Raw genomic sequence first — 12,543 nt, 5'->3', positions numbered from 1 at the left:
CTTCCATCCCCCTTTACAAGGACACAAACACATTTGCATGAACAGGCTTTTAAAATTCCTTAAGGCAATTTCTAGTGTATGATAAGGATTGCTTTTACAGCAACATCCTTAAAAATTTAATAATCCTGTAAAGAGGGAAAGCAAATGGGGGGATATCTGCTTTGGCAGATAATAATAAAGATGTACATGCAGTGACAATTATTTTTCACAGTCATTCTTCCAGATACCCCTAACAGTTATGGGTCAAAGTCCACTGATGGGAAGATCCTAAAACCTCCTCTTAAGGAGGTACATCTGCACTGCTGTCCAAAAAAATGTCAACAACCTAAAGGGACCACCCAGTCTGTGTTACATTTGTTGCCCATCTGTATTGTTGGAAGGCACTTCGGGTCCCTTTTCAAAATATGAAGGTTATCCAAATTTCCAAGTACTTCTGTGCTCACATCATACATTTTTTGGTATTGGGGTGCTATTGTTACTACAATACTCCTTGCTACTGATAGATGCAAATAATTATTAATAGACAAATACTGGTGGGTTTTTCGTACCAGTAATATTTTTCATGGGCCATATTTTTACCTCTTGTTACTTGTAAAATATCCCACAAAGTAATTGGCTTAATGCTTGCTTGCTAAATTTTTCTAGGGAGAAACTGAGAAAACAGAGGGAGGAGAATGCAAAAGGGCTGTGTTTAGCTTTGTTGATGCTGTATGACAGAAGAAAAATGGAGGTATGCAAACTGGAAAGCAGCATTTTATTCTGAGTCTTTTGCCCTGTTGCATACTTTAATTATAGTTTATTACTTAAACTGAAGCCCACTTCCTCCTGGAGATGGTTCAGGAAATCACTGTTACTCGGACTTTGTCATCCAGGAGCAAACAAAATTTAAATTTAAAAAAAAAGACAAGAAAACAGGATTGCTAACTTCGATCAAAATTACAGGCTGGATACCATTCTCACAGAGAAGTTACGGCATCCCACACTGCAGAATGAGCAGATTGCTACCGAGGTAGAAATGCAGTGTTTTCATGCTGGGCTTTTTCGGACATTTTTCCATGCTGCACCTGATAGCAGACCCTTTTTAACAGCATGTAGATCAGACAGCTTCTAAGCTGAATGAAGTGCTCAGGATCCAAACATAAAAATGGAAGGCTTTTGAAAACTGAAGTTAAACTTCCAGGACACTTACAGCTGTAAGGTCAGACGTTCAGCTTAATTTGGATTAATAAATGCCATACAGTGTTTCTATAACTCGGTCCTGTTGTTTTGCTCTCTTTCAGAGTTTCTTTGCAAGGAATGCCCAAGAGTTCATATTTTCATTGATCGAATTGAACTGAAGGATATTCCAGAAGAACAGATATATATGAGAAGGTGGCTTCATGAACGTTTTGAAATAAAGGACAAGTGAGTAGCAACGTGCAGAACTTTCTGTTTCAAGAACCTTGCTTTTTCCTTTTCTATTAATAGATACGCCTATGGTTTCTGTGTTACCAGCAGTGCAAGCTGTAGGGCTCTTGGAAGACAGGTGGTGTTGGTACTCCTGTGCATATTTTCTGTAATGCCGTTGTGGTTAAAACTTTTGCTGAGGCGTTTGGGATTCCTGAGTTTTAGGCCTTCCTTAGACTGAATAGGTGCAAAACCACGTTCTATATCAGACTCATCTGAATATTTTCCATTCTTGAGTCTGAGTCATGTGCAGCCAGGAGCGTAAGATTCCCAAGGTAGGCAAGCAAGCAAAAAGGAGTTCAGTTCTAGTTTAGTTGTCAGTGTTACGGTTAGACCTTTCTAAACTTGGTAGGTCTTGGTCCAATCTCTTCTGCCAAAATTGGTTATGCATCTTCTATCAGAATGTATATGAACTTCTGTAATCCATAGATCCGTACCTTCACTGGGAAGATCAGGTGAAGAAATTTTATCTATCCAAGCCACCTTTGAGTCATGGCAGAAGTTGCTGGCTCCCTCCAGCACTACCAGATAAGGTCACTAACAAGCTTAGCAACAGGTCCTAGGGAACCATGTGTGCCAAAGTGAAGATGTGGGATTTGACTATTGTTTGAGAAATAGATGATGGTTTAATTTGCCATGTCCCGCTTAAGACTGCTGAATCTGTTTACCTTTTAAATCCCTGACTACATGGTATGAATTAGAAATTTGCCAGGTTTTTCAGGTACATTCTGCTTTAAAATTGTTCTGGCATTCCATGGAAGCAAATAAATGGACGAGTTTGACCCGTGATCTTTGAATCTACATAAAAGTTAACAAGCCTATCTGTGAACATGGCACTAATACTAAAGTGATTAGAAGTTTAGGATCAGTAGGTAATTTTTCTTTTATTCCCTTCTGAAAGAATAGAAAGTACAAATTTAATTTCATAGACAAGGACTGATGTAAAATCAGTTCCCACAAGTAGTCTTCCAGTGAAGACCAGCAAAACTGAACCATAATCATCTATATCTCATTGTAGACTCTTGTTGACTGGAACATCCTTTCTGGGACCAAAGTAGTCTGTCATGCAAATTTAGAGCTGCTTAAAACGAAAGTCTAGAGTTTTCAAATCCATTAATTACTGTTTTTCCAAAAATAGAAAAATTGCTACTAAACCTATGTTGTCACATTTTACTCTTGCATGATTGACTTCCAAAATATTTTGTCTTGTAAGCCCTGGTTATTTATTAGCTTATTTCACCAAGATATTTTACCTCCCACTTCAGTTTCTAATGATTAACTATATATTTTATCTTACGATATTGCCTGGTACACCGGGCTTATTTGTTAAATCCTAGATATGGAGGATAATTTTCAACCTTTATATCCAATGTTGAAATTATTCCCTAAGGAAAATCTGTTTTTATTGCTCACAAGGGTTCAGACTGAGTACTTTGATGCGCAGCATCACTTTGAATGCATCATATTCTTAGAGCATGCTGATTGATTAACCTTGCTACAGATAAGCTGCTATTTACTGTTAAATTGCTTTTTAAATACCGTGATTAGAAGCAGTTATTGGATGAAACAAAATTGTTTAAAACTTCTTACTCTAATGCGTAAATTTGACTGTCTACTTTTCTCTTCTTATAGGTTACTAATAGAGTTTTATGATGCGAAGGATTCTAAAAGAAGAAATAAATTCCCGGGAAAAAGTGTTCATTCCAAACTAAGCCTCAAGAAAACTTTGCCATCCTTGCTGTTTTTAGGTGGCCTGACTGCTAGTATGCTTCTGACAGAATCTGGAAGGAAACTTTATGTAAAAACATGGATATATGGGACATTAATTGGCTGCCTGTGGGTTAGCATTAAACCATAAGCAGATGTTAGTCTCCAATCAGTGGGATGTGCTGTCTTTTCTTGCACATTGCACCAAACTTTTTCCTGAATTTATAGTAAAAAAATAAAAAAGTGTAAATAAAGCCTTATTGATTGAACATTGGAAATAATAGAATTTGTGACTTAAGCCTCTGTGTGGTTGGTCTGGGGAAAATAAATGTAGTTTTTCAAATTTGCTACCGGTTTTTGCTGGAATAATGGCAGATAAACTGAGTCATATGATACATTGCTTTCCCCATGAACTAACATCCATCTCTATCTGCAGATTCGATGAAGTATGAGTTACGCATAAGGGTGTCTTAAGTGGACCTGTGAATGTATTTACAGAGATTAATTTAGGTTATATATTTATTCCTCTGGTATTCATGTTGAATTTTCAGTACTCTTTGGTGCATTGCAGCAGCCCAGTTGCATCTATCTCAGCTGTATCACAACTAAAATCAAAACTTGTTTTTCCTTTGGAATTTTGCTTTTCAGTTTTAGCTAAATACTGTGTTCTTGAAAAAAAGGGACTAGTAAGCTGGCAAATCATGAGATGTTCCCTGAAGCAGAATCCTGAGAACTCAGTTCCTGAGAACTACCATTCATGGGGAAGAAGCTCTGTTTATCTAGTGCATGATTTTTGATTATATTGCAGTATTAGCTGATTATTTTACATATGCAAAACATTAAATCTTACAGAGCAAATAGCTTATTTTGCATATCCTGTATTTGTGCATAAAAGGAATGTATGCAGTATACTGAAATGTTTTTATTTTGCAGCTTAACCGGACTGTAGCCTACCTTGTGTCTGCATTGTCTGTAGCGTGTCGGGACTTTTGGCTGAGCTCACAGAAGTGTAGCGTCCATGTGCCATAAGCAGCAGTGAACACTCAGAAGTTTCCTGTTACCTCGCACTGTTCTGGAAGCAAACTGTGCCATTTGGGTGAAGCACAGTCTCACTACAGCTTCAGGAGTAGGGGCTATGGTAACGAGGAACCTTCAGGTAGCCCTGCAAAATCTGAAGCATGTGCCTTTTCCTACTAGTCTGATTTAGCCTGATGTTTCATAATCTGGCTGTCGTCTCAGTGTTGTAATATCACACACCAGGTTTTCAAGTCATCCTAGGCGATGCAGACTTAGGGTGGATTGAAGTTATGGGGGTTGAAGTGTAGGACTTGCACTAGTGTAGTAGCGAAAGAAATGCATATCCTTTCAGTATTTCACCTGCTTGAAAATACACTTTAAAAAGCAAAATCAACAAACCCTTACTACCAGAAAGTCTGTGATTCCCATGGCTGATATTTTTGTTGGGGAAATGCCGTTTCCTGATATCAAGAGAATAGTCTATATGTACAGTGATGGGGTAGGAAAGAGGATGTATTTTAGCTTCTTCCATTAAGAAAATCAGACTCCCTGTATGAAAGAAATAGAGAATATTTTTATATCACACTTGCAAGCTTTAAATGTGCATCTCTTTTTAGCTTCACTATGATTTGTCTTGCATTAAAGACCATCATTAATTAAAATAGGTCTCTTAAAATTAGAACAGTTTTTCAGATTCTGTCATTGCCAATTAATTGGAGATACTGCTTTTACTGTGGATTTTGTTGCAGTTTTTCTTCTTAGAATAGTTCCACCTTAAAATCATTCGGTACAACTTTCAGGTTGCAGTTCTGTGTCCTTCCATAATGGATTTTGTCACTGGAGTTATTTATATCGGTGATTGATTCAGGATATGTTGATGAACTGTTTTAAAAACAATGACTGGGAACAATGCTGAAAAACAGTATTGTTATGAGGCTGTGAAACCAGAAAAAAAAAAAAAAAAAAAAAAGCCATTTTATGTAACAGCCAAATGTGCTCACATATAGTTCTTCCTATTCTCAGCTGACTGTTTCCAGTGGGTATAACCAGAAGGCAGTGTTTCTGTGTTAGTTTGATTTTGAATCATGGAATGAAATTTTACTTTGACATGATTAAATTTCTTTGTAACAGCTAAGAATAACATTTAATTATACATCAAAAATAAATGCAAACAGCTTAACTCATTTGTAGAAAAAGAAATGCTGTTTTGGAGAGCCTAATTACCACAAACTATTGGACCTCTCTTGCTGTTTAAGTACCAGAAATATAATTGACGCGGTGCAACAAACAGGATGTTTATTTTGAACGTTACTCTCTATGTTACTCTTTTTTTCCTTACAATTAATTTATAAATTTTTGAAACTGTAATTTGCTGATGTATTTGGCATTGGGAGTATCACATGCTATTTCTAAATATGCACTGATATTAACTTGAAATATTTCTTCATTAAAATAAGAAGAGCCAATGCTCATTCAACTTTTCTGTCCTGCCTACTTGTTCTTTTTTTCTTCTGCATTTGTATGTTTGTAACTTGGGTTAACAGGAATCATTCACAAAAAGAAAAAAAAAAAATGCTGTTTGTGTGGTTTTAGGTCCTTGATGGAAGTGTTTGTGTGAGAAGGAGTCAATGAAAACAATTTTCTCCTAAAATGTGTTAGAATCGATTTGTGCTTTAGGTTCTAGCCCAGCTAACATACAGCCAGCTGGACTGAAATAGCTTTTTCACGTGCATCAGTTGTTCCTTATTAATAATGGTTGTTAAGGTGCAGTACCACAGTGCTGAACAGGAATCCAGCAGGCTCCGCTGCAATAGGTCTTGTATAGACAACGCTGGCAGGCAGTGTGACCAGGCTGGGCAGAAGCAGGGGATGGGAAGAGGTATTGCAAACAAATACATGAAGTGTATCTCGGTAACAAATGCCACGTAAGTTTTAGTGATGAATTAAACCTGAGAAGTGAACTACATTCTCAAAAACATACTGTTTTTTTCAGCTGTCAGTGCACCTAATAAAAGAGATTTCGCTCCACACAAATATTTTCATATGCATCAACTATATGTAAACATTTTATATTCAACACACACCACCATGCGCTGGTTCCAGGTTTTTGTACTTGGGGAACTTTTGTACTTTCGTGAAAAGAATTGGGCTAATAAGGAAGCATTAACTTAAATAATGGAGAGCACAAAAAGTGAAGTGAGACAGAAAACTAAGGCACTGATTTATGCTATGATGAATAAATGAATGAGTAGGACACGTGAGGGGAAGATTAATTGGGAAAAAAAAAAAAGAGGAAGGTCAGTCAAAATCAGAAATTTCTCCAAAGCTCTGTGCTTGGTCTTGGCTTTGTAGCTGCTCCAAACCACTGCAGTCTTTTGCTAACTCCTCTGAAGCATATTCGTAGTGAAATACTTGGCTTTTCTCCATTCAGTAGAATGTAGCATACCTGTAAAAACTGTTGGCAGCAGCATATTTTTTGTACTTGAAAGTTGGCCTCTGATTATTTTGGCATTTTATAGTGCATAGACTATATACTCACCTTGAGGAGGAGAGAGATATCTATTTTAGGACTGGATAATGAAGGGGAACAGGAGGAGGTTTGGGATTTTGGGCTTAGCGTTGCTAAAAATGATGAGAGACTTCTCCCGTCTCCAACCTCCAAATAAAAAGCCCTTTTAATGTCACAAATTTCAGGTCAACCATACTCAGAAAGGCAATGGGAAAACAGTTAAGGGGTTCAAGATCTTGTCACCTTCTTTATAAAGTCTTTACAAAGGCTTTTCCTTTGTAAACATGGATACCAGCAGTTAGGTCTAGGTCACTTTTTAGCAAATTGGCTCTGATGACAGGGCTCGGAGTGAACACAGTGGGGTTTCTCTTGTCCTCTTTCTTTTCATGTCTTTGTCTGTCTCACCAATTTGCAGCTCTATGGTCCCAATGAAGCTTTGTAGCATGTTACAGAATTTGCTAAGCATAAGAGAAAAAATATATATATATATATATTATTTTAAGTTTATATAATGGCAAAAGTCATGCAGCTGAAACAAAATATGTAGCAATCCAGAGAAGGAAAAGCAGCAATAACCTAATGCAACAAGATTAGAAACATCAGCTCCAATCAGGCAAAATCACATCTGATTGATTCCAGGGAATATCTGTTTTCCATGTGGGGACAAATTTCCCTGTCTGCGTGGCAAATGTTTTTCCTACCAGTCCTCTTTCAGTCCCAGGTCTGTGCCTCCACCCTTGATTGACTGGTCTACTGTTTTCCTAATGAGCAGTCCCTCATCACCAGAGCCTGATTTTTCAGACACTGCTATGAATCTCACGTTTCTTCTATTCTCCTCCCTGACCCAAAGTATTTTTGTATTTGTATTCAGCTAGATAAACTTCTAATGGTTCGGTAATTATATACCAGTACAGACACTTACCTATTTCAAGCTACATTCTCCTTTTGAGGAGTGATATTGGGCCTCTCCCTGCTTGTGAAGAGGCTGAGATCTGTTGCTAGTGGACTAGGACAGAGATTTTGCTGTTGAGGGAGGTTATTTGTAACTGTGCACTGGATGTGCTGGATGGGTTTCTCCTCCACCTCTGCTGGAATTGACAGGCAGTCTGCATGGCCGTAAGTAAATACACAGACTAGAAGCTCCCCTTAAAAATGATGTTCCTGACACATATTTGTAATATGAAAACTTTGTTAGTTACGCTTGTACAAACTGTGTTTCACAGCCATTCTGCTTCCCTTTTATCTTGTGTGGGAATTCTGCGTTTGAATGACATTCTGGTGCCTCGTGTTTGTCTTCCCTGCATGACTAATTCAAACCAGAATTGCTCTAACCTGTTTGCCTCACTGGGAGACTAGCCCAAAGATAACACAGAGGAGACAGATGCTGAGAGGCAGAAGTTGCTGTTAGCCGTCAGGGTTGTGTGGTGGCATCCCAACCTCCTGCTCCGGGCCACCAGGCCGCCCACAAAGCCTGTGCAGTAGAGGGGCCCCTCAAGTCCCAGTCCCATCACCACATGCCGAGGCAGGAATCACCCAGAGCTGCCAGGACAAAGCGTACAGGAGAGAGGCATGTCCTAAACTCCACCCCTCTCCCAAGAGCATGGGTGAATCAGAGTCACAGAAAACATTTGTTTGCAAATTATCCAGGACTGGTGCTCTCCCAATCCTCTCCCAGCCTGAGGAAGACCAGAGCTACAGTGCTTGCCCACCACCCCAGTTCCCTAGTGAGGCCATCTCAGGCTGTTCTCTTTTGGTTGCTCTGGGAAGATCTAAAAAGAAGTCAAGGTCTGTAATGCCACCTCATCTGTAAATGGTGACTAAGGCACATGGAGACATCATTCAGATGCTACTCTGGGGTGTTTTCGTAACCCAAAAATGAACAGCCCAAGGGGCAAGTTGGAACCAAAGATTTTACTTAAACATGGTGATGGTTGTATCCTCAAGGCTGTGGTTACAAAATGAGGAAAAGGGGAAGGGTTCTTCTCCAGTGTGCTGTTTGTGTCTGAAAATGAGCCAGTAGCATGCCCACATGGCCAAGAAGGCCCATGGCATCCTGGTCTGCACTAGAAACAGTGTGGCCAGCGGGACTGGGGAAAGGATTGTCCCCTTGTATGTGGCACTGGTGAGGCCACACCTCAAGTACTGTGTTCAGTTTGGGGCCCCTTGCTGCAAAAAGGACATTGAGTTGCTCAAACGTGTGCAGAGAAGAGCAAGGAAGCTGGTGAAGGGACTAGAAAACAAGAGTTATAAGGGAATTGGAGCTGTTTAATCTGGTGAAGGCTGAGAGGAGGCCACACTGCTTTCTACAACTACCTGAAAGAAGGTTGCAGTGAGGAGGGTGTCGGTCTCTTTTGTCAGGTGACAAACGATAAGACTCAAGGAAAAGCTCTGAAGTTGGGATGCTTAGGTTGGCTATTAGGAAAAATTTCTTTACAGAGAGGGTGGTCAAGCACTGGAACAGGCTGCCCAGGGCAGTGGTGGAGTCCCCATCCCTGGAGGTATCTAAGAGACACGTGGATGTGGCACTAAGGGTTTAGTGGTGGGACACTAAAGGTAGGTCAACCTGTAGGTCAGGGTGATGGTTGGACCTAGTGATCTTGAAGGTCTTTTCCAACCTAGATGATTCTGTAATTCTGTCATTTTTGAAGCACCTTTGTTTAGAACAAGCCTGGCACCTCAAGGGCACCAGCAAATGCCACCTTGTCACTGTACACCTGCTTTGATCCCATACTTGCTGCACCAAGCCCCTCCTCCCCACCTCATCTTCTTTAGAGACTTCCACAAGGGCTGAAATTGCCAAAGTGATTTTGCATTTCTGGATGCAGCGAGCCTCTGGCCATGTGCAGCTGTGCAGCTATTTCATCCAGTTGGGACCACAGGGGAAACTGAGCGAGGGAAAAACTAATTTGCATTTAGCCAAGATGTGGGAGTTAATGTTAATGATCTCAAAAAGTATCAAGTGCTGTTCAACATCATTAGGCACAAATAAAAGAATATGCAGACTTCCCAAGAATGAAACCTGAAGTTCAGGTATTAAATTAAATTACTTTTCATGCTGTATACTTAATACACCCTGGTTAAATTTTTTCACTTACACTTTAGCAGACATTGACATTTCTTATATTATAACATTGCATTTTTAGTAGAAACTTTATTGGCATTGCCCTTATATTAGTTTGCACTCGAGTCTTTTAAAGTCCCATTTGATTAATAGAATATAAAAACGTACCTCTCCTCTATATAATCTATAATAATTTTTGGCTTCTATAGACCTAGAAATTTTCACTTCTTGTCACATGAGGTATATGAAAAAGTTGTTTTGACATCAAGGTTCTTTAATAAATTCCTCTTGACCACAAAGAGTTGCATTATTGTGGTCATATACTGATGAAAGTTGAAAAGACATTTAAAAAAAAAAAAAAAAATGTGTTTTTTGTTTTGTTTTGTTTTGTTTGTTTTGTTTTGTTTTTCTTTTACAAGGAGGGAAGATAATTTAAAATGCAGAATTATTTCTTTCGGAAACCACACAGATGTAGATCGGACACAACTGCAGTCATAGGCCTACCTGCTCTCCTAACAGTAGAGGAGTAAATATAGGTGGATGACATAATCTACATTGCTGTTTAACAAGACAGAAAAGTAAAAATTGCTGAAGAAACTGTGTTTCTATTACCCAGAAAATGACTGGTATTCCAAACAGATGACAAATAATTTTGCATAGCAAGTAGTCCTACCGCCAGTACAGGATGTGTTATTGTTTTTTTGTGTTTAAATAGTAATAAGAGATTGTGTATACGTATCCTGATACTGTCAGTTGTATTCCTGTCCTGTGACAGGAATGCAGGAGATGCAAGGAGTCACAATATTTAAAAAACATCCTCTTCTGCACCGCCAGGCTGGAAACTTCAAGTGCCTGTTGTCGCTCACTTGTCCTCGGCAGCCTCTTGAAAAGCTGTCAGGTGCTTTCGGAGCAGGCGTAGAGTGAGCAGATGTTCTTGGCAGCACCACGCATATGAAAGAGGAGGTGCCAGCAGGGACACGTGCCATTACCGAGAATGCTGGTCGAGGTGACACAAGCAAAGTGGCCCACCAAGAAAGTGGGAAGTGGATGCTGAAACCAAATGGTGGGGCCACGGCCACGGTGAGGTGACAGTGTACCCCTCCGAGTAGAGGGGACTTCAGAGTGAGCGGTGTGTGTCAGCAGCACAGCCACATTCTTCCATGCACAGATGTGGTTCTGTCTCCCTTCTTCCTTGGATGCCTGACTTAAAATTAAGCCTGGTTTGTGGAAGAATTTAGGACCTGAATGTGCTGTAGAAGACAATAGGAGCATACCAAGTGCCTCCATAGCAATAGAGAGGTCTCCTGTTAGAGCAAATATCCTTCATGTACTTCATGCTCTGATCAGGAAATGCTCTAGGCTCTGGTCTTCTATTCATAACATGATGGCAATGCCCTTCCTTACATTTCAAGGGTGTTCTATGAGCACTTTTATTTTTGTTTTGCAAAGTTTTGGAGCATTTTAATAGCATTTACTATGATGGCATCAGGAGGAAACGTATAATTCTGTCATCATAACCAGGTTTATTAATGTGCGTTCGGTAAGTTATGGTCAGGCCTTCTGAGTGAGAACAGCTGAACTATTCCTGAGTGAGCTCAGGAAAGCGTACACAGCAAGGCTGAAATGAGATCTCTCGCATCCTTCCCCTGTGCGCAGTTTCCCAGTTGCCTTGCCAGACTCTGCTCTTTGCCTTCTCTCAGTCTTCTGCTCTGATTTCCCCGAGCCTCCCTGCACTTCTGCCTCTCCCACTGCTCATTTTGTCTGCTCCAAGTCTGCTTTTCCAAATTATCTCCTCCTCCTGGACTTCTCGTCTCCTCTGAGTGCAGTTCAGCTGATGTCTTCATGTAGCCTGGTTAAAAATGTAGCAGGTTAAAAATAATTTATAAAAAAAGCCACCATGCTTTCAACTCCAAATATCTGGATTTAGACCTGCTCTGGCCTGAAGCAGTGAGGAACTGCAATAGCTAGGGAAGAAGTCCTGGTCCTGTGGCCCAGCCCTGGAGCGTGTCCCATGCTAACGAACTCACCGGAGAATGAACCCCGCAAGCTCTTGCAGGCTCTGCTGAGCATGTGTGAATGACAGCTGCTTTGGTTTCCTTCCAAAGCCATGTGAGTTGGCCAAATTGGGACAGACTTTTCACCGAGATTACAGAAAATCCATCTCAGCAGTAAGGTTACTTCTTTGTCCCGTTCCAAGTCCTCCTTCCAACAAAAAGCTCACAACAGCTTTTCAAAGAGGATTGCCAGAACCCTGGGAGGGGGACTTGGGCTCTTGTTTGTTTTAAACCTGGCTATGATTAGGTAAAAGGATGCTTTCAGAAATGTTGAATTGTTTTGGATAAAAGCTTTGAAGGGAAATCAGCCTTCAACACATACCTGGCAAGGAAAGCTTTGATGTAAATATGTTCTGATTGGACAAAGGTATGTGCTGTAAGCCCGAGATGCAAAAGGCACAATGCGTTGGGCAGCCCTAACCACAGCTGGCATACCAGCCACGTATGTAACGTGCACCTTTCCCTGCCTCAGCATCAAACTTTTGGGAAATATGGACACAAGGATTGATGTGGAATCAGTTGTGGTTTGGGCCCGGTCTGGCTTAGTGTTTGGTTTCAGTTGGGTCCCTTCAGTGAGCCCATTTTGTTGCTGTACATAGCTGAGAGTCTCCTGTCTGTGTCTGGCAGTTTGGTTACATGAGCCGGACCCGATAACGCACCAAGACAGCCTGGCCGTGTAAATGAGGTTGTAAAGGTTTGTGTAAACCAAAGCACCACAGCCATGGTGCTTTGCCATAGCAAAGCCATGT

At 40.4% G+C, this 12,543-nt stretch overlaps 1 protein-coding gene across 1 annotated transcript in view; it reads left to right on the top strand.

Moving 5' to 3' along the window:
* Positions 1-5,653, top strand: part of AGPAT5 (1-acylglycerol-3-phosphate O-acyltransferase 5) — a 62,293-nt gene extending 56,640 nt beyond the window's left edge. Inside the window, exons 7-8 of the mRNA XM_035321105.1 lie at positions 1,281-1,404; positions 3,079-5,653. Of these exons, the coding sequence (XP_035176996.1) occupies positions 1,281-1,404; positions 3,079-3,304 (350 nt within the window). The 3' untranslated portion in view covers positions 3,305-5,653. The remainder of the gene's footprint in view (positions 1-1,280; positions 1,405-3,078) is intronic.
* Positions 5,654-12,543: the final 6,890 nt, after the last annotated feature.

This window comes from Oxyura jamaicensis, chromosome 3 (assembly GCF_011077185.1).
Source record: "Oxyura jamaicensis isolate SHBP4307 breed ruddy duck chromosome 3, BPBGC_Ojam_1.0, whole genome shotgun sequence".
Taxonomy (NCBI): Eukaryota; Metazoa; Chordata; class Aves; order Anseriformes; family Anatidae; genus Oxyura; species Oxyura jamaicensis.
The sequence above is the reverse complement of the archived record's forward strand: the minus strand, read 5'-3'. Positions and strand labels throughout refer to the sequence as shown.